The sequence below is a fragment of the Molothrus ater genome, chromosome 2 (genome assembly GCF_012460135.2).
Source record: "Molothrus ater isolate BHLD 08-10-18 breed brown headed cowbird chromosome 2, BPBGC_Mater_1.1, whole genome shotgun sequence".
Taxonomy (NCBI): domain Eukaryota; kingdom Metazoa; phylum Chordata; class Aves; order Passeriformes; family Icteridae; genus Molothrus; species Molothrus ater.
The window spans coordinates 81,218,658-81,240,884 of NC_050479.2; the positions used below are offsets into that span (position 1 = coordinate 81,218,658).

The 22,227-nt window shown below is 37.9% G+C and overlaps 1 protein-coding gene across 1 annotated transcript in view; it reads left to right on the top strand.

The window, feature by feature from the left end:
* The window catches only part of GRM5 (glutamate metabotropic receptor 5), a 245,485-nt gene that overhangs the window by 4,437 nt on the left and 218,821 nt on the right, over positions 1 to 22,227 (top strand). Inside the window, 1 exon segment of the mRNA XM_036387406.2 lies at positions 4,891 to 5,770. Within this exon segment, the coding sequence (XP_036243299.1) occupies positions 5,092 to 5,770 (679 nt within the window). The 5' untranslated portion in view covers positions 4,891 to 5,091.

The following is a 22,227-nucleotide window of genomic DNA, read 5'->3' on the forward strand; positions in this document are numbered from 1 at the left end:
ATCCTTTAAGGAGAACCTTAAACTTTAGATAAGTCTTTACAGATATTTGACCAATAGTATTCTTCTTCTGACAAGCACAGAACATATTCTTAAGTGCTTTCCTGGCCTGGGCCATGAGTTCTATTACAGCACTGTTCTTTGATTAAGTAATCTTATGTTTTATTTTTATTATTTAAATCTGCCTGAAGATTCAGAAACTGTGAACAAGCCTGCTGTAAACTTACGAAAATGTAACAAACAAGAAACCCAAAGGGAAGCGTTGTTACTTATCTCTTTTAAATTTTTCCCCCCCCATGATACAGATGAGAATAAATAAAACAATTTCCCTCTGCCGAGTGGATGTTTTGCCTGTGAGAGGCCGCGGTGCCAAGCGGCTCAGATTGCAGAGCACAGGTGCCTCGCTGCGGGCTCGCTAGTGGGCGCTGCTATAATAATGCAAGCCCCGGTGGAAAGGGGGTCACCCTGCAGCTTTGAACACACTTGCACCTGCGGGAGCAGAAGCCCTTAACAACAGTCAGATGCATCCCTTGTATAAAGTCTCAGCCACAAATATAGTGGAAAATCAGCTCTTTGTGAACTGCTGCTCATAGTCTGATTTTTGATCAAGTTGTTTAATAATGCCCTTAGATATTAGAGTGCTTTTTGCTTCTTTTGGTCTCTACAGACTGCAAGTACTGATGGACATGCATTTGAGATTGGTATAATTTTGAAAGATTTATATATTTTTAATAACAAAAGATTTGTGAGATGTTTCATGGAATATTACAGATGCTCATTTTCTACTCAGGTTAAACCTCAACATGAAGTAGCTGGAACTCTGCCCTAAGGGAGCAGCTGAGAATTTCTTCTGACAGAGTCTGGCATGAAGTTTGGATTGCCAGGGAGAACAGAGGTCACAGGAACATGTTGAGTGCTTCATCAGATCTGTGTTTTCAGTCATCTGGGAAGTATGTAAACTTTCGTCTGAGGCGAGACTGAAAGAAGGACTGATAGGGAGTGTTATTTTTCTGTCCTACTTCCTCTGCAATTGCTCCAAGCCTCAGGTTAGTGGAGCAAAAGACTGAGACCAAAGTGTCCTCTGTTGTTAAAGCATGTGACTTCAGGATAAGTTTATAGTTAAATCCATAACAGAAATAAGCAAGAAACATTGACACACCAGTAACTAAGTACCTGATTCCATTTCGCTTATGGTTCTGTCAGTTTGGGATAAGTACATCGATGATGAAGAAATTGAACAGTGTGAAAAATAAATGTGATCATAAGTGCTGTGAATGTTGTCCATCAATGAAAACAAAACAGATAAATTATTAAATGGGAAGCAATTCCCATTACTTTGTGCATGCACTTAGGAGTTCACTGTCTTTGAAACTGCTGATAAGTCTGTTCTCAATCTGAGGGCTATGGCATGTCAAATTCCCTTTAGGATTATCTCTAACAAATTAAAGAGTTATATTTAAGCTTATGAAATTTTACTTAATTTTGTTTTAGTACTCATCCTGGTTGTAATAATAAGCTGTCTGTAGTAAGAGAGAATTGTAATCAAAACATGAAGGGACTTGTATGTGATTCTTTTGGGAGAGAAGCACAGTGAAATTGTATATTTGAATAGTTCCCTTGGCCATCTTCTCTTCAGGAAGACTTTCTCCAGGAAATATTATTAGTGTGCTTAGTCTACCAGCTCTGTGCTCAACCATTTTGCCTGAAATAGGATTTGTTACCTGATTATTCTCAGGATATCTTCTTATGCATGGCCAGCTATGCCCATCAGAAGGATGACAGGCAATAAACATAAATTGAAACATTGGAAATTCTGTTTAAATATGTATAAAAAGAATCTTTTTTTACTGTGACTGTGGTCAAACAGGTTGCCCAAAAATGTTTCTGTCTCTCCACCCTCAGAGATATTAAGAACCTGAAAGGACATGAAGCTAAGAAATGTGTTTTAGTTGAACTTACAGTAAGCAGAGGGAATGGACCACATAACTTCCTGAACTGGCTTTCCACCTCAACCATTCTGTTCTTAAGTTTATGAGTGCAAGACCAGAGAACAAGATCTCTATTATGCAACACAATACATTGAAATATTTGTCAATATAAATTCCAAGTTGTTCCACTACATTGTGAAAATATTGACTTCAGGTGCTTTGGATGTGAATCCTAAGCCCGATACAATAAAACTGAAGAAGTGTTCTCAGTGTAATTAAGAAAGTTTTAAGTCCCAAGTAAATTGACCTTAGCTTTAATCTAGTGAAGACAATAATTCATTAATTGTGGAGCAGCCGCAGCCTGCATCTGGCCCCTTCTTTCCCCTTGGATGCCATGGAGGGAAAGGTTTTATTGTTTTCAGAAATAGGAGTCCCCCAGCTATGACATATTCTAACATTGTGGAACCAGAAATATGAAGGAGCCGTTCAGCTTTGTCTCACTCTTTACCCTGTAATTTTGTACCGATAGACACAACTATAAGGAGAGAAGAGCAAACAGCTGTTCTTTGGAGGGAAGAAGATAAAAATGGCCTTCCTTCCCTCTCTTTCTCATATATCCTGTATGGAAATTTTTAATCCATAAACACAAGACCAAAAAATTTGGTGAATATGAGTAGCAGAATTAAAATGGTGGATTGGATTTTTTTTGTATCACAAGCTCACCCCAAGCCCCTGAACTCTCTCTGCTTGCACATCTGCAGATTCAAAGGCAGATGGGTTATAAAAAGGCATCTAATTGTATATCCAGTTACAGTCTGCAGCAGAGCTGGCACTTGTCTATATATACACTTGTGTTCTGGATACGTAGCCTTAATTTGAGAAGTTCAGAAAAATAAGTATCCATGGTGTTAAGTAACAGAGTACTATATCTGTTCAAATGTTAGTAAGATTATAAATAATTAAAAAAATTTTAAAGTCATAACACATTCAATTAATTAAAGGTATAGGAATTTAAGAGCTCTGATCTTGTACAGGGATATCCCCTGTAGTTCATCCTTTTGACTGTTTCAAATTATATGGTACCAACTTCAGAGTGATGGAATAAATAATTGCAAGACGTAAGCAATAATGGTAGTCTGTAATTAGGGACTAATTAACCTGAACTGAATTGCTGTTATTCCTTAGTGGCAAAGGGTTGCAGCATTGATAAGCCAACTCTTCACAAAATAAAAAAAACCAAACCTTCTTGAAGTGTTTACAGTTGTCTGAAACTTATTTTATTATTGGCACTTTATATTACTAAAATTAATATTACCTGAAATTTTTAATATTGCAATTAAGATTTAAATATTATATTAATTGTTTCCTCTTTCTAAGGATTTGTGTTTTATTTGGGAATACTCACTCAAAATCACTCACTCCTCTGTGAAAATAATTTATAATTTATACGTCTTGGGAAAATAATAGAGAAAGCCTAACATCAAGCAGAAGAATATATTTGTGTGTCTCATCTTCAGAATCAGGAAGAGTTTCACTGTCCCACTATATTGAATGAGCTAGCTGTGAGGATTAAATTCAAGATTAAAATCCTGTGAGATTTTCAACTCGAAGAAACAGAGGTAGATTTTCAATGGCGATGGTTTCTTTCACTTTAAAATATGTAGGCACTGTTAGAGTCATTGTTAATGGATTAGAAGTGATTGGTGGTGTCTGAAATGTATGAAATTTTAAATTTCTTTTATTGCATCAAAAGATTTATGTCAATAAAACTGAGACTGGGGTCTTCCCCAGAATTTTGCAGTTGTTTTGTTAAAAATGAAATTGGGCATATTGGTTCCCTATATAGCTCAGCATCTTAGATATAAAAGTGCACTTACCTTTCTGTACTACCAATGTATTCACTGGTAGGTGAGATGGTATTTATGTGCTCAGGAATCAAGACCTGGCAAACAACTGTTTAAGCCCTTTATTTAAAACTAGAAACCTTCTGCTGTAAATCCACTGCCAGGTGCAGAGCATTTTCAAATATATTTTCTGGTTCCACAGGTTAACCACAGCCCAAGATGTGAAGTGTTTGCTGATTTATTTATTTATTTATCCTTCAGCAGCAGTGAAGATGAGTGCAGATTGTATTTCAGTCTATAGGTAAATGTAGCTGATATAATATTTTTGGGAATTAGTGCATCTGTACAGTGTTTGTGTTGACTTCTTGATACCAGTGAAGTCTGTAGGGTTGTGTACAGTATAAGAATTTTTCAAATTGCTTTTTGATGATTTTTGAAGTAAGGATGTAAAAAGGTGAAAATAATTTCATTGCTTTGCTGGTTTAGAATTATTGTTTCTTTGCTTAAAACAAATATAAATATTAATAATAAAAACAGTTTTCTTAATCTCGCTTAAAAGCCAACTTATTTCACGTTGTATTTTCAAAATAAAAACAGATTTATACATTCTGCATTCCTTAGAATAACAGTTTTGTGTGTCAACAGCAGTTTCCTAGCGCTGGAATGGGTAATAGAGTGCAGTCCAGGGTACATTAGTGTGACATATGTATATTAGAGATATAGAAAGTGTCTGAAATTAAAGGAAGTTTTTTTCGAAGACATGTATTAGAAATGGCAACACACCTTTCTTCTGTAGAGCTAAATAGTTGCCAGTCTTTTGTGCATTTGAAAAAATTTCCCCAAAGAATTTTTAAATGTGATTGTCAAAAAGAAAGAAGTTGATTTAAACTGGCAGAAGTACAAGCCGAAGATTGTAAAACACTCAAGTGAGATAAAGTTTTCCAGCTTGAAAACGATGAAAGGAAGCATATCCAGTAGACAATGTATTACAGGCATTGATCACTGTAGAAATAGGTGCAATTTTAGAAAAGATTGTAAGATTTTGTATCATAATATATGGTATATTTTGCTGACTTTATAAATAATTTTAAAGATCTTTCTTTGTTTATTAATTTTTGAAGGGTATGAGGATTATGACCTTATGTGCAGCTCTGCATAGCTGTCCACTTGGAGATGATGGTGACTCCTTAGAGAACAGATGCCAACTCCTGGTTAACAATCAGTATAGTGCTCCTTCTCTCCAGAAGATTTGATAACTGCTTTTCACCAGCTCTCCAACTTTTTTCCATCATGTTGTCTCTACCAGCCTAAAATTTCCTAAAATGGTCCTTTTGCTGTTCCTTGCAATCCTGCTGTTGAAGGAAGATGTCTGCGGGAACTTTGGGCTTTTGGTTTCAGCACAGGCAAATGAGAGAAGAGTGGTTGCACACATGCCTGGTGATATTATCATTGGAGCTCTATTCTCTGTCCATCACCAACCAACTGTTGACAAAGTTCATGAGAGGAAATGTGGAGAGGTAAGAGAGCAGTATGGTATTCAGAGAGTGGAGGCAATGCTACATACTCTTGACAGAATTAATTTGGACCCCACACTGTTGCCAAATATAACACTAGGATGTGAAATAAGGGACTCCTGCTGGCATTCTGCTGTGGCTCTGGAGCAGAGCATTGAGTTTATAAGGGACTCTCTCATTTCTTCGGAAGAAGAAGAAGGGATGGTGCGATGTGTGGATGGATCATCATCATCTTTCCGCTCCAAGAAACCCATTGTTGGTGTCATTGGGCCTGGCTCCAGCTCTGTTGCTATCCAGGTCCAGAACTTGCTGCAGCTTTTCAATATACCTCAGATTGCTTATTCTGCCACAAGCATGGACCTAAGCGACAAAACTCTGTTCAAGTATTTTATGAGAGTGGTGCCCTCTGACGCACAGCAAGCAAAGGCCATGGTGGACATTGTCAAACGCTATAACTGGACCTACGTTTCTGCTGTACACACCGAAGGTAAGAGGTCGCTTTTTAGCACATAAAAATGCTTTTGAAATACTCTGATGTGGTCTAATTGATAGATGATGATAGTTTGATCTTGTTGGATTTTTGCCAGTCAGCTCTCAACAGTATAGACTTTTACTCTACTTAATAATAACTTTATATTCTCTCTGGGTCTGAAGTAGCAGCTGAAGTAGCTTCATGTTGTCAATGGCTGAAACACATGGGATGGTGTGTGCTCTAGGGCCAATCATTGGTAAAAGTGCTTGATCTGAACTCTCCAAACTTAATTTAATTTAGTTGACATTTATTTATTTTTATTTATCTACTAATATGTAGAATAGTAATTATAACTGTTTTTGAATCAATGGGTTGTGGGAAAGCATCTGGTCTTAGTGCAGATGAGAACTAAATCATCATTTGAAACTGTAGTTGAGTCAGAATGTGTTCCTGCTTAATATCTGAGCCAGAGTGGCACAGGTACTTAAAAACATGCAATTCTGACTAATATTTGAATGCAAGATGTTCCAGCTCCTCAATATTTATATATATATTTATCCTTTTTACAGTACTCCACGGAGTATTGCACCACTTCTTCCTCTGCCTATGGGCATTGGTTTTGGGACAGAACAAGGGAAGTTTCCTTGAATTCCCTCACACATTTATGAGCCATCAGGTGTCCAGAAAATCAGAACGGTGTGCTAAATTGCTTTCCTCTTTATATTTATTTGACATAGAGCTTAAGCCTTTTATCCAGCATTCAGAAGAGTATGTGATTAAAGGGAAATGCTATGGAAAAGTGCACTTGATTTCATTATTCTTTGTACTGATAGAATTGAGTTCATCTTGCTAGAAGTGACTAGAATTTGATACTGCCTTAAGATCAAGTTTTGTCAGGCCTTGCCTAATGACATCACCGTTTAAGGAGTTTTATGGAATTAAGTTCTGTGATGAGTTTTAGGACCTCACCCCATTGCCTCTGTTCAAATAGACAGATGCTGTATAGCAGGCTCAGAATACAAATTGAGAATGAAAAATGTTAAGGCATTGAGTAGTGGTGGTGACGTTGCTGAACAGTGGCAGATGCTGCTGGCTTTATTATAACCAATAGAGAGCAGATTGCCCTTCCCACACACTGAGTATATTTCTCTGGCAGGCTTTATACTATTCAGAGCCCCTTCTGAGGAGATGCTTGTCCAATAGTATAATGTCAAGATGTCTTTCCTCCTACAGATATCCAGAGAACTTACTCTGCAATATTAAAAAAAAAAAAAAGTAAGAATTTGCATGTGGATTGTTGCAACCATGTTTTCATCATGATAGTGAGAGCTGGTAAATAGCTGAACCTTTTTTGCATAGGGATGCATGAATACAGTAACAGTTTAATCTAAAACTTCGGTGTTCAAAACAGTGTATAAGTCACTCTACATGACATCATGTAGTGAGGGTATCCTGTACCAGCTGATGCCTTTGGCATAGTTAGGTGTGCAACCTACCCTTCAAAAATATGTATGAATAACATCATGGTCAAAAATAATGCTACTAAAAATAGCATAAGATTTTATATTCTGAATACTTTTGATGACTCATCTAGTTTTTGCAATGAACAACTTTTACACCTCTCCTTATTGAGATGTGATGTTTTTATATTCAGTGTGGGAATAGTCATGCTTATATCAAAGTCTGGTTCTTCACAGAGTGAAAATATGTACTTTTTCAACTTTCTGTGGACACTCTTTGGAGCAGATGGTAGCATATGGTGTGTTAATCTTACAGCAGAGGAACTTTGTACTCTGCACTGGAAAGAAGGGAATAGGGACACAAGGGCCGGAGTGGAACGTAGATGCTGTGGGCAAGATGAGAAGTAAATGAGAAAAGAGCTGAATGTGAAGAAGGAGAAAAACAAAATTATATATGTAGCATAACATGTGCCTGCTTCTGCCATTATTAAAGTGGATATACTAGGTGGAGCATTGTTAAAACCTGAGACCTCATTCATAGCATATTTACAGCAATATAATTTTGGACTTCAGTGAAAGAACATTAAACTTGAGTGGATCTTATGATCCTATCATCTAGTTGCATAATCTGGTAAGGATGATAAATAGACTCTCCAGGTAAAACATCAAAAGTTTTATTACAATAAAACCGATGGTATTTATGATGGAATAAAAAAAAATACTAGCTGATCAAGATAATTCTTTGAAATGTGACAATGTATGATCTTCAGGGCACTTTCTAAGGACTGTGGCACATGTTATCCCTTGTATTATTTTTAAACTACCTTTAAAAACCCCTACACATTAATGCTAAAGAAAAGGAATTGAGTAAATAAGCAAAGGAGAGATTATTTATTTTTTCTTTAGTTATGTTGTAATTATTTTTCATTTTACTGTGGCATCTTGTAACTTATAACATTCTTAATATGCCACTCAACTCAGTGTCCTACATTCACAGGTATTATTTCAAACAGAAAAAAAATTTTGAATCCTTCTCCTTGAGATTTTCACTGATGTAGGATCCCAGAAGATCCCATAGAAGGTAGTCCTGCTTTTCACACATAGAAGGTAGTTCTGACCAGCTACAGTCATTATCTTTAACTAATTTTCATTCATTAATTTGCTTATTAACTAGATTCTTCTGATCTTTAAGATCATATTCTGATCAATATGATCTTTGGCTTCTGTGAATGATTTCCATGGAGAGGGTGGATCCTCTCCTCCAAAGCTGGATGGAGAGCAAGAAAGAGACATGAAAAACCTATTAGTTTCATTCCTTTGATAGTCTCATCAGCAGATAAATTTATGGGTCTCTTTTGGGTCTATTGTAAGAAAAGCCTGGCATTCATCAACAATTTCATAATAAAAAGCTTTTTGTTTGAATCTTTCCTTATGAACTTACTAATTATCTTTGTCTGCAGTGGATTAATGTTTTGGAAGGTTGATCTGAAGTTGTGTTTTCAAATCCTTACTTAAGACTTACAGATTTAAAATACACAAAAAATGTTAACTCTTGTAAACTTAATTCCTTTGACATTTAGCATTAAAATTTAAACTAGGTGATGCCTCCAGGTTTACAAGCAACCTCTAAAAGTAAATTTTTTCCTAAAAATGGGAAGGTAGCAAGGACAGCTGTCAGCATAGCTCTTGTACTTTTGAGAAGGAAGGTTCTTCAATCCCTTCAATAGAAAATGTGAGCAACAATTGAATGACATTTCTCATTAAAAAAAAGTCATATTTCTGTAGTGTATTTTACATAAGCCAATCAGAAATCTTTGCAAGTCTTAGTCTTGGGTTGTAACTCTGTCTTTCTTGGCTCTGTCAGGAATCATTATCATCACTTTCCCCCTCTCTCCAACTCTTCCTTACATTATGACTTGTGGTACTCTACTCTGAACCAACCTGGGTTTAAAATAAAATTTTTCATGCACAATGAGGGCTGTTTTCCAAAAAGCCATATCAGTTCTGAGGTTCAGTCCACGCTGTGGCCCCATGAGCAGACAAGTTAGCAGTGCATGGCAGGGAACTAGGAATAAGCAGGAATGAGGGAAACTGGGATATGAGACTCCTTGTACTAAGGACTTATCACTCAAAGCCAGAAGCAATTGTCTCAAACTTTATGGGTTACTACAACAGGCATGCAAGGGTGTGCTGGAGTTCCTACTGATCCAACTCTTTTGGTTGATGTTACAGATTTTTTTTCCACTCCTGTGGTAGGAGTATAGGTTAAACAAACTTTCCTTAAAATTAAACAAACATTCACTTCTTAAACCCTCTTCACAGACAGACAGCAAGTCAATACTGCAACCAAGAACTGTGTGTGTGCTTCTGTGTGAGGAAAAGTAGTACAGCAGAGAGAAGACCCCTAATTTAGTCTCGCAATCTTGCAAGAATGTTTGAGATCCTTTTTTGTTGCCCACCTCTGTGGAAAGTAATGCTCACAGGAAAGTGTAGAGAGGGAAATTTACATGTGTGTTTTTGGGTGGTGATGGTTGGCAGGTGGGCCATGCAGCTCATGGACCGTGGGCATTTTTCTCAGCCTTTTCTTGCTTAACCACTTGACACTACAGTTAATCGAAAATGGTGGGAGAAATTTGGAAGAGGCTGGAGAAATTTGGAATGGTGGGAGAAATTTGGAAGAGATAGAGTTGCCTGTTTACCTTACTTCCCATATGAAAGCATTCCCTGCTCTTTTTGAAAGATCAAAGAAAAATATGTGCAATTTTCTCTTCTCCAGTCACTGAGGTTTGAAAGCTTCATTCTGAAAGCCAGTTTGAACTCAGTACCCTCCTGTTAAGCACACTGACATTTGGATCAGGCCTTCCTAGTCAGAGACAAGATCAATCCCTGAGAATCTCTGCTTAAAATTTGCCTGGAGTCAAATGAATTAATAACTAGAAAGGCTATTTTCATTGCCATTGGAAACCATTTATTTTGCTGCACTGAATGGGGTGAAGAGGTGATGTATGCTGGAAAAATAGAACTGTACAGGGGTACAATTGAAACACAATAGGCCAAATATATTGGGGGTGGCAAGGGAGGCATTTATTCTGGTTATGTAAAAGGTGTTATTTGCTTTTGAAGGCAGTCTTAAGAAATAAGACAGTTTGTTGACATTTTCTTCAGGCAGCTCTGCAGGTAAACATTGAATGAAACTCATCCTCAAAGTCCTCTGTGTTGAACTTCACTTTCCTCCATTTAAATTAATCATAAGTGCATAGAAAGAGGTGGTTAACATTCATTTTCTTGGGATGTAATCTGGCAAGCATAACGAAAGCAGACTGCTTTTTCCCTGCACATAAAGGTTATTTCACACAGTTCCTTTCATTTTTGTTCAAATGTGTCCGGTTAAAAGACTTTTTTTGCCCCCATCCTTTGCTCCCAAATAAAAAGCTAAATCAAAATTAGTCATAGTCTGTGAGAATAGGAAGAAGAAATTAATGAAAGAACTGCAACAAGTTGATGTTAAACCAGTTGCCTGGAACAATCTGTACTTATATGAAGTCTTTACTTTAGACTCTAGATTTGTATCCTTTAGAGACAACAATTGTATCATGGTCAAAAATATTATTTGCTTTTCACAAAGTAATACAATTGAAATTTGGGTTAATTTTAGTTGAAGAAGAGGTGAAATTTTTTCATGCTTTGTATGCAGAAAAAAACCCCATGTTGAAATAATATACCAAGAATGTCTGTGTTAGTCCATGAAAATATTTTTATTTGCAGACAAAATCTATTTCTAAAAATCCATTTCTGAAAATTGAAGAATTTCCTGTCTAAAGACTGGAGGGTATTCTATTCCAGCAAAATTTAATTTTTGCTATTGGATAAAAATAATTATGTGTTTGGAGTTTTCTGAAATTATTTTTAAACTGTTTCAAACATAAATTTTGAGATCAGAATTATCACAATTTGATATTCTCCTAATCATATTAATCTTCTGGCAAAACTGAAAAATATCTCTCATCTGAAAGAAAATATGGGGGAAAAAATACTCAGTTCAGGTTCCAGTCCTATCCTGTTACTTGCTCATTTTTATTGAATATTGACATCTGAAAGAGGTAGCTGTTTCCTTGCCTAATTTCAAATATTGATCACAGTATCCCAATTGTGAAAAGTGAGTAAATGCTCTCTGCCAGCTGGGAATACTGAGACAGAAATGTGAAGCAACGTTGAGTTAACGTTTGTCTTGCTCTGCAGTGAATGACTGCCCAGACAACATTTTAACACTGCTCAGACCAGACACACCTGCTGTGAAGGATCTTGGCTTACAGAAAAATATAAAGTGAGGGGTATACTCTGCATTCTGTTAGTGTAATGGGGATGAAAATTCTTAGGGAAAATACCACGAGACTGCAAAAGGAATATGAGCAAGGAGGTGTGCTCTTCTAAATCTTAAAAAGAAAATTAATTTTTAAATGAATGGCAGAAGGCAGACTTAGCTAAGAGCATTATTAGGGTTCATAATAGCCATTCAGGTTGTCAAAGTGTCGCTTTGCTTCTTTTGTTTAGGGACTAAGTGTTTGAATGTCACTTTTCCAGCCGCTTAGACTCTATAGCAACTCAGTGAAAGTTTCAGTGTCATGAAACTTGCCTTCACTGAGAGGAAAACAATGGGAGTCCATCAACCTCCAGCTTCATCTTCCCTTTTTCCACTGCTCAAGGCCTGGAAATAGCCCAGTTACTGTCCCCATGCCCAGGCTGCACCTCTTCAATCAGAGAAGGATCTATAAAGTTGATGAGATTTGGAGATCTGTCAGAAAACAAAGTTTCACCACACAGTGCTTACTGGGTCAGAGCAGTTTTATCAAAGATGGTTCTTCTAATATGTGTTATCAGATGCCTAAGGGTAGTGGCAGTGATTCCTTTTCTGTATCCCTCATTGATATTTTGTCTTTGAGATTTAAAAGTACGTGCTATAGACCTGTTTGGAAAACAGATATTCCATGCAATTAAAAAAAAATAAATTTCCTGAGATAATTTTTGTCCCAAGTCATAATTCATAGCTAAAATACCAACATTTTTTAGTGAATAAAAGCTCTGAAAAAATTAGAATTTGGTCAAAATAACTGCTTGAAGGGTTTATATTAAGAGTTGATAAAAGATAACTTGATTAATCAAATGAGATCTTTGTTCTAAACTGTGTTCACTTTTAATTGCCTGTCACAAATATTAGTGTTCCTTAACAGCTTTGGCAAAAAGTGTTTTATTCAAGAAAGAGCTGGAAGTTTGCCTTATATCCCATTTTATTTAGCATGTCTTGTATTACCAATCCGGTACACAACTTAAACATTTTCAGATATATTGAAATGTATCCAAAATTAATCCAATAGTTAAGGAGAAGATGATAAACAAGGTCCCATTATTCACTATTTGAAAACATTTGTGGTACTTCTGAATCTGTATTCCTTATTCTTCAAACTGTATATTTTTCTTTTTTCATGTATGTTACCTAGTGGCAGGAAATTTAAATCATTAAATTGTTAAGCAATTTTTTCACAGATTTTAAGGTCAAAACTAAATTTTGATATATTAAAAAAAAACCAAACCACCAAACCCAAAAACTCCCAAAGCATTGTTTCATATTCATTGAAATAGATTCTTGAGAATTGAGATTAAATTATTAAGAATTCAGGGGTGATCAGAACACTCGGGGGTGATCAGAAATAGATTATTGAAAATTCAGGGGTGATCAGAACACTCTTGAGATGGTAGCCAGGAACAAGGGAAGAAGAGAGAAAAAAAGTCATCCAACACCATTGGAAGGACTAGGATTAGAACACACTTTTCAGAGTGCTAGTTTTAGACCACAGGTAGGAGAAGATTTTGCAAGAAACTAGGATTTAATTTCCTACAGAAACAAGGAAAAAAGAGGATGTCCTGCACTTGTCAGTATCTTTACGCATTAAAACCATATCGTACGGAGCTTAATAGTGCAGGAATTAAACCAAAGATGCTTCAAAATGTGAAAATTTCTGTGCATTTAAGGAGCAGAATAGATATTTACATTGTCCATACATGAAGAACATTTCCTGTGCCTATAAGAGCTAATTTGTGATTTCTTCAAAAGCTAAGAAAGGGCAAAGGGCTTGTGCTGGATCTTTTAAACTTTTCAGCCTTTCCCTAAGGCAGTTCTGACTAGCCGATCCTTGAATCATGCAGGAAACAGTGATCTTGGAGGGGAGCCAATAATTATAGATTTACTTTAATTTAGTTTGAAAGCCACTGGAGAGAGAATAATGTTGCATCCATCTTACTAAAATCTGATTGCAGGCCCATGATATGGAGGCAGCCCATGCTGTAATGCATGGTGTTTATATCATTATATTGTATGTGTATACATTAAAGGAGTGATTGGGAAGGTTATTAACAGAATAGTTGCCATCTACCTTGGCAACTGAATTTGCAGACAATATTCCTCATAAATCACTGCCTTGTTTTTAAATGAACATAATGTAACTCATAATTTTGAATATACTGACTGGAAAAGAATGTATATAAGATTTCCTTTAGCTGAGGGGTTTGACTTTTCTTTCTGGAAGTCTGACAACATTTATGGCTGGCCAGATACATGGTCCAGGTGATATATGTGAAAGCCTCCATATACAAACAATTACATTGTCAAAGGGCAAGCAAACAATGTATGGGGAATGGTTTTTCTCAAAGTGCAATATATACTTGAAGAATTGCAAAGATAATATCTGGGGAGGATGGTAAACCATCACACTGAATGAGTCCCATGGCCAAAATCCAACCTAACTGTTGAGAACAGTGGAAGTATGAGGAAAATTCCTCCACAGACTTCCTCAGTCTGTTGTGATCTAGTCAGATGCCTCCTATTTGTCTTTAGCTAGGATTACATGGTTTTTTTGTATCTTTTCTTCTTGAGATAGGTTTCTTCTTACTTTCTAGTTGACATTATGGGGGGTAGGAGGAAGAATAGATGAAGTACTGCCAAAAGAAAGGTGCAAAATAGTAGTGAGGGGACTGTGATAAGGATCTAGAAAATTTCAGTGAAGATAGCTACAGCAGACAATTCAGTTGTCCAAGACTGAGATTCTGGAGTGCATAAGGCGAACATATATAAACTATGGTTGATCACAGATGGCTGAATCACAGAACATGTTCACCCCTCCCTGGTTTGAATTTATACAAATCTGTTCTCCATATCTTATTTCTGCTGTGTAGGATAGATAATGAAATGACAGCTAGTTATTAGTAGTTATCACTTAGGCTAAAACATATTGTTTATGAAAATACAGAGCATCTTCACCTAAGGACCTCATGTAGAGACAGAGTTGATTTCACTATCAGGTAGTCGGTTCAGACTGTGAATTACTCACCCTTCAAATGAAATAACCAGTTGTTTTCTCCACCTATAGCCCTTCATTATGATAATGTCATGGTTTGACACTGGCACAATGCCAGTGCCCCCATGAGGATACCTTCTCCCTGGTTTCTGCTGTGAGATGTGACCAGGAATAAGCAAAGAAGGCTCCTACTTAGGAAAGAAAAGAAAACAAAACTTTATTAACTACACTACACTACAACTATATATAAAAAAGAACACACACAGGAAAAATGAGAACCTTACAAATGCATTTCCTCCTCCCCCCACCAAATTCCAATACAATACATCTATTCACCAAATCACCAACTCTTGGTCCAGCACCACCCTTTAGACAATCAATCCTCAGTTCATCAAGAGGAGAGGAGTCCTTCTTGTACCATGGGCTTCCCCTGGAAACAGCTGAAGCCTCGTGTGTTTCCGTGTCACTCGTGGCACCGCCCGGAGTACATCTGCCAATGGTGACCTCTTCCTTTCATGTCCAGCGCTCTCACCACTGAACACGGACCAGAGCTGCTTCTAGGGTTGTCTTTTTAAGGATGCTCTGTCCCGATCCAAAAAAGGCACAGTCTCTCCTTTGGGACACCTGTCCCCACAATCTCTCCTTTGGGACACCTGTCCCCCCCATATTTTTTCACCCCCTGGGGCCGAGGGGCATCAACACTGAACCCTCTTGGTTCTGAGGCATTGCCTCCCCCTAGATGCAGTCTCTGTATCACAAGGAACATGGGTCTGTCCATGGCTGTACAAAAAGAGTCCAGCAAAAGCCACTCCATCATCTCTTCCCACTAGATTCTTCTCTATTCTTCCACCATCTCTCACTTACCCAGACCTCTCTTGCACTTGCCCATTTCCTTCTTCATCTTCCCCTCTATCTCTCTTCTAGGAAAGGTCAATGTTCTGTAAAGTTTTCATTGTCCAAAAAGGGTTATAAACTCAGACTCTGCCTTCTCAGGAACTCCCACAGCGGCTGGACACCTTCTTGCTGCATCCTCCGCCCCCGCCCCCTCCGCTACTCCTTCTCAGCTGTGCTGCTGGCACATGTTATCAAGTTTCAAGGTAGCACAGTCCCAAGCACAGGCTGTACTCTCTCTCCCTCTCTTGGGGGGGCTGCCCGGTGCCTCCTGGTGCTTCTCCCACCCTTCCATCCTCGGGGGCCTCTTCACCTCCCCTCTCGGTACAAGCCTCGGCCTACCTCACCCAGCCGCATGGCTCCCCTCCCTGCCCAGCCAGCAGCTGGGCCGGGACAGAGACCCGAACTCTTTCCTCACCAGAACCCTAGAGAGCCTCCCAGGGGAGAGCTCTGCTTTTAACCCCGTGTTCTCAGAGGCAGATCCAACATCCCAATGGCCACAGTAGATGCCTATATTAAAATCTGAACATTCATTGGCCGAACCACAGCATCCCAGAAAACACATTTCCTGTCAAACTACCTCAGATAAGTTCTTCTCAGGAAAATCTTATCTTCCCAGGCATTATTCTAATCTTTATTTTGGTGAAACCAAAGAGCTCTAGTTCTCTGAAAAGCCACTTCTATAAATTGGCTTTTCCAGATGCTGAGTTTTTCTTATAGTCCTTGTATAAATCTTTCCAGTTTTGTCAAATTCATTTCTAAGAACATATACCCTTTCTCTCAGGGAAATTGGTATTCTATTTTCTTCACCTTGAAGCCAGACAGGACTTCAGCATACAGAGTGATATTTCTTACCTTATTAGCAAACCAATACAGTAATGGCCTGTAAAAATATACTCTATACTGTTGATTTTTCCCTTTACAGTTATCTTCCTCCCTCTTGTCATAGCTTCTGCTTATCTGGCTTACTATCTCACCATTCTCAAGGTTCAGTGGGTTTCTTTAAACCCACACTTTCTTTTCTGATTGCATTAATTCTTTACTCTTACCCCTGGTTAGATTTGATTTTTTTTGCTCTTATCCCTCCCTGGTCAAAATAAGATTACTGATCAACTTTAGGTAGATAGTTTCATAAATATAATAGGATGCACTGATTTGGAAATTATGTAAAATTTTTGGCTCATGTGACTCTGACTATCAATCAATGCATACTGACCCCTGGATAAAACAAAGGCCATCAAAATTACACACTATTTTTAAAGTTCTTTCACCTAGAGAATCCAGACTTAGTCCAGATGAATTCTAAAGTTCAGGCTTAAGCTCCATATTCTCCTTTTAAAATATATGATTCTAAGTAGATATATTTTTCAACAAGTCTTCTTTCTTTAAGCTTAATGTATTACAGTGATTAAATTTGCAGATTTGGCATTTCATGAAAAACAGGACATTTTTTCACATGCAAGCAAAGCATTGAAGGTGAAATGTAAACTGAAAATCTTCCTCTCTTTTACCTTCAACATGCTTCATACCCAACTTCAGTCTCAACTACGTTAGGATTGGATTCTTGAACACAATATGTGTTGCACTTGAAGAATTCAACACCATCAGGTTGCTTCAAATATGGTTCTTGTAAGCAAGAGGAGTGAGCAGTCAGGGAGGATGTGGACATGCTCTTGGGGGTGTTCATTAACTTGTAGAAAAAATTGTCAGTGTCCATGGTCTGAGAGCACTGCTGAAGGGGCAACAGACATGCATCCTGACAGAAAATCAGGGAAGATATATTTAAGCATGAAAAAAGAGCAAAACCCCTTTCTCATTTCAAACTTTGGAAGTTTGGAACGGGATCTTTTATCTTTGTTGATGGAGAAAAAACAGGAAATGTCAGCTCCTTTCCCATTTCCAGGATAGCTTTGCATCTCAGAGACCAATTTTATCATAGGTTTTTAAAGAAGTCCAGGGAGGAAAATAAGTAATGTATGCACTGCTCATTTGGTTTTATGAGTAGAACAGAACTTCAGGTTGCATTTGTAAGTAGTTTTTCCTTTTTCTTCCATCTTTGCCACAGAAAAGTACAGGACTCAAATACTTTTCACATTAACGGAAACTTTCAAAAAGATTAGGATATGTTCCCGAAAGAGAACTGTGAGAGAGTACATAATATCTTTTGAATATAAGCTTTTCATACATCTTCAATTGTGGTTATATATAAAAATGGTTACTTTGGTTTTTTCATTCTGGCAGCATTGTGGGATGTGAAATTACCTTGCTCATTTTCATGCATATGCAAAAAGACAAGAAATATGTCTGACCTATTTCTTGTCCTAAAGGGAAAGTATGAGAAAACCTCAAATTTAAGAGGTCTAAGAAAAGTTAAAGTTGGATCAGATACTCTCTCTCCCTGGCTTAAATATCTGCCTTGAAAGACCACTGTACAGGGTATTTCAATGCTCAGCTTCTGATTTTGGCATGTTCATGCCTTCTGAAAAGAAAGTGATATGGAGATGGTCTGTGTCTTGCTGGATATGGAGCTGAAGATTTTGTTCACTCAGACAGAATTTCTATGGAGGTCCTTTTTTTTTTTCAGTCTAAAGGTATTTATGTAAAACATGTCTGTCATCACACTTAAGTTGTTCAGAATAAAACATCTGGTGCAGCACGCATTCAGAGATCTCAGCCTTATGCGCTTTGCATAGAAGACAGACTGCTGCAATGACTGGGATGGGTTAGGCACGTAGTATCTTCTGGTAAGCTGCCTTAGATTCAACTGAACTGTGTAAGCTTTATAGTTTTAACAACATCCTGCCATGGAGTTTTATTGAGAAGTGAGAGTTGCTTGACCTGTAGATTTACTAATTTTCCATTTCCTCCAGCATGTGGAGGAGTGACATGCAAATAGGTCTGGCACAGGAGACAAAGTGCTGAGAAGAGCCTCAGTCATTTGTGGTCAGCTATGCCCATGTCAGGCTATGGTGAAGCCTCTGCAATTTCATGTGATGGCATGTTCATCACACTCAGCCACATTAGGAGAGGGAAGGTTGTTGTGTCCTCTACTCCGTGGACCTGCCTTTGCTGCTAGATTAACTTGTGTGTCTGTGGATGGAAACACAGTGCTCTCTCTTATAGTGCCCTTGGAGAGTGGCAGTCGAATCAAATCCCCCAAACGAGAAAAGTCAGCCTGGGAATACATGCCATGGAAAGCAAGACACTGGAGTGGCTACTGAAGAAGGGAGTTTGGGATGGTTTATGTGGAAGTGACATCCTGTTGCCTTCTCTTCTGGACTATCTCTTTGGCCCCGAAGAAACTGTAGATATCATGTCAATGTCTTACGATGAAGAGACTGGTTCAAATACACATTTGGGCTGTACTGTTGCAGTATTGTGCTCAAACTCATTAGTCCATTGGGAAGTCTGGCATGGGGCACAGCACTCTGGAGCTGAGCATCTCAACACAACTGGTTGGATCAGAGCTGCACTGGGTGTGCCTGGTCCCATCTGTAGCCTGGTGGGGACATGCCTCCAGCCATCTGCAAGGGGCATGCTTAATGATTTTATAATGGTTTGGCATTTTGTGGGCTGAGCATTGGCACACATGGGTGTCTTTGAAGCATTTATTCCAAACACCCACATTTCAAGTGTGTGATGGAAGTGTTGTGAGGAGCAATACTTCGGAGAGAAGGGACACTCAGACACTGCTTGCAATGTGGGGCAGAGAAACTCACAGACATGCAGTTTGAATACATGTTTCTGTTACCAAACACACAGGGGATTGTGCCCTTAGAGAAGGTGCTCTGAAACATTGAGAAAAGTATCTTGATTGACATAGCTCCCCTGGAAAAGAGGAAGAGAACACTAGAACCATGGGAAAATGAAACCTGTAAGGCTGGTTCCTATTTCTCTTTTACACAAAAGCTTTTATCTGATTCTGTTTTTTTTCTCTTCTTGAACAGTTGGTAGAGTGGGTGTTATATTCAACACCTCCGTGTGACAAATCTCAGCCTACAAAGTACTGACATGTTACATTTCATTAACCATATGGGACCTAATTATACTGCCTGTTAAAATACAGGTGCAAGTCCTAAAGGACCTGTTTGCTGTATGGGCCCTGTAGAATTTTAAAGTATGTTTTCCTACACAAATCAGAGAGTTCATTTGACATTTGCAATATGGACGGCTTCATCAAGCTTTATAGAGCCTAAGTTTTAATATCTAGCTGAAGTAAAAGGTAAGACTTTACCGACATGCTTGAAGGGTTTGGAGGAGAAGGGACAGCATCTGTGCGTATACTAAAAAATTTAAAAATTGTCAGTCTTCCCAGGAAGTAGTATTTCAGCATTTTGCAGTCATGTCCATAAAGAAAACTGGCCAAAGGTAGACAGATTCCTTAAAACAGCGAGCATTGACATCCTCTGTCAGACAACCTGGAACAAAATGGCCCAGGTTTGGCAGTGCTGTCCCTGTCCTGTCTGTCCTGCTGAGACGTTGGCTCAAAAACCTGAGCACAATGTAATGCCACTTGCAGATATTTCATTACAGATTATCTTATCAGGTGGGCTGTGGAAGGGCAGGAGTGAACTCTGTGCAGAGAGGATATGAGTGCTAAGAGGGCTCTTAGCAAGAGGAAGCAGAATATCAAAGGTCTAGGCAAAGGAGAAACAAGAGTTTAGGATTAAGAGAAACAAATTGCAGAAATAGCAATGGTGCTTAATTGCTTCACTGATAGAATTTCTAGACATGAGTACTTAATATTCCCTAGATCCTATTCAAAAAATGTCATCTACAGGCCCTGAAATGCTTCATGAATTTAATATAATTTTATTACTTGGAAACCAAAGGCCTGAAAGCTGGCATGCTGTACTGGAGGACAACCATGGCACCTATCTTTTTTCTCAGACCTCTATTCTTCATTGAAATGGGCCTGTCTTTCATGATTGATGGTCATGACCTGTAACTATACAGGAGATGCCACATTGGGTCCTTCAACTGTTGTATGTGTAACACGAGTCCTGAAGTTGTTCTTCAGACCAGAGGTGAAAGTGCAGTGAGGTGCTCTCAGTATTATTGAAGATACAGTTATATTTCAAGCTAAAGCAAACTATGGAATGCAGCAGTCACTCAGAGCGGTGTTTGCATTTATAAGCAGTTGATTTGTCCTAAATATGTCAAGTAGAAATGACTGAATTTTGCTTTATAAAATGACTCTTCAAATCAATCATGTTAATACCTTCTCATAAGCTGATGGCTTCTCTCTGGCAAGATGTGTCGTTTTGATATGAACATGGTAGAGGTGCTACTTGCTTCATTGCACAAGCAAGAAATTAGTAATTACTTCACAGTTTTGTAGAGGTGTTTGTAAAAAAAATCATATTTAAACTATGATAATATTTGAGAGATTTTTGTGTGCATTTGTTCTCTACATTAGTGTGAAAACATATAACGCTTTCCTCATATTTTTTCTGTGGAAAACAGATAAACATTTTATAGAGAAAGGAGAGGGTTTTTTTTAATGGAAAATTTAAAGAAAACCTGTCTTTCAAAACAACAAGAATGTGTGTTTGTGCATTTTCATTTTCTGTTGGTGGAATTTGCTGTTGTCTTACCTCCTACTGCCCACAGTTGTGGACATCCATAGGTGAGACATTATATGCCCAATGGATATTTTTACTGTCCTCCAAAAATAGCAACAGTGAATTTGCAGTGAAACTGTTTTGTTAATCTGCATCAATATGTGAGAAGATGCTCTGACTTCAAAGATCAGCACTTTGCCATGCATGCAAAATTTGCTGAATAAATAATTAGACTGATTGCTTTGGGTTTAAATATAATTTAAAAAGTATTTGGGGCACCATACCAAGTAATTACATATCTCAGAGGCACAGGGAGTTGGTCAGATTGTGAAGATGATCTATTTAAGGACTTTGCTTGAAATGTGCTATGTATAAAATATATTATTCTAAGGTCTACAAAGAAGTTATTGACCCAGTATAATCTTTCCAACTGAAAAGTCTACAAAAAAGTTACCAAGCTACACTTTCCGATGGGAAAGATCTTGCAGTAAGAAAGGATATTTACTGCTATTCTCTTTGTAATCACATACTGCTTAAAGTTATGAGCAGTTTACAAACAATCAAGAATTGTTTACCAATTACTTATGAACTCTATATTAGCTAGATATCTAACATTTCTAGTAGAAAGTCAGTAGTAGCAAAACACCCAGTCCTGCAGTCGAAAAAGTACCAAGCAGAGTTACCAGACCCATCTGTGAATAAAAGAGCAGTGGAAAAAGCATGCCTTGGTTCTTCAGACTAATTTTCAGTCTGAGCCACATTGCCTTGCCTCAGTGCTGTGCTTTTACAATTTTTACTTCATTATTATTTTGGAGTACCAAGCAGAGTTACCAGACCCATCTGTGAATAGAAGAGCAGTGTAAAAAGCATGCTTTGGGTCTTCAGACTAATTTTCAGTCTGAGCCACATTGCCTTGCCTCAGTGCTGTGCTTTTACAATTTTTTTATGGTGTCCTGTCTTGCTGATTTGTGAACACACGCATTGCCAGTTTGCTCAACAGGAACATGAAGATTTCTTTCACAGGCAAGAATCGTTTTGGGTTTTTTCCTCTGCCTTTGCTGTGATTCTGCTGTCTACTTATTTGCACTGAAAGTTTTTCCTCTCTCATTATGCATTTGAATAGCATCTACCATCCAGGTACGATCCCCTTAGCTGGTGCTCATATACTATAAGTATTTTTCTAAAAGAACTATCATTCCCAAATAGTA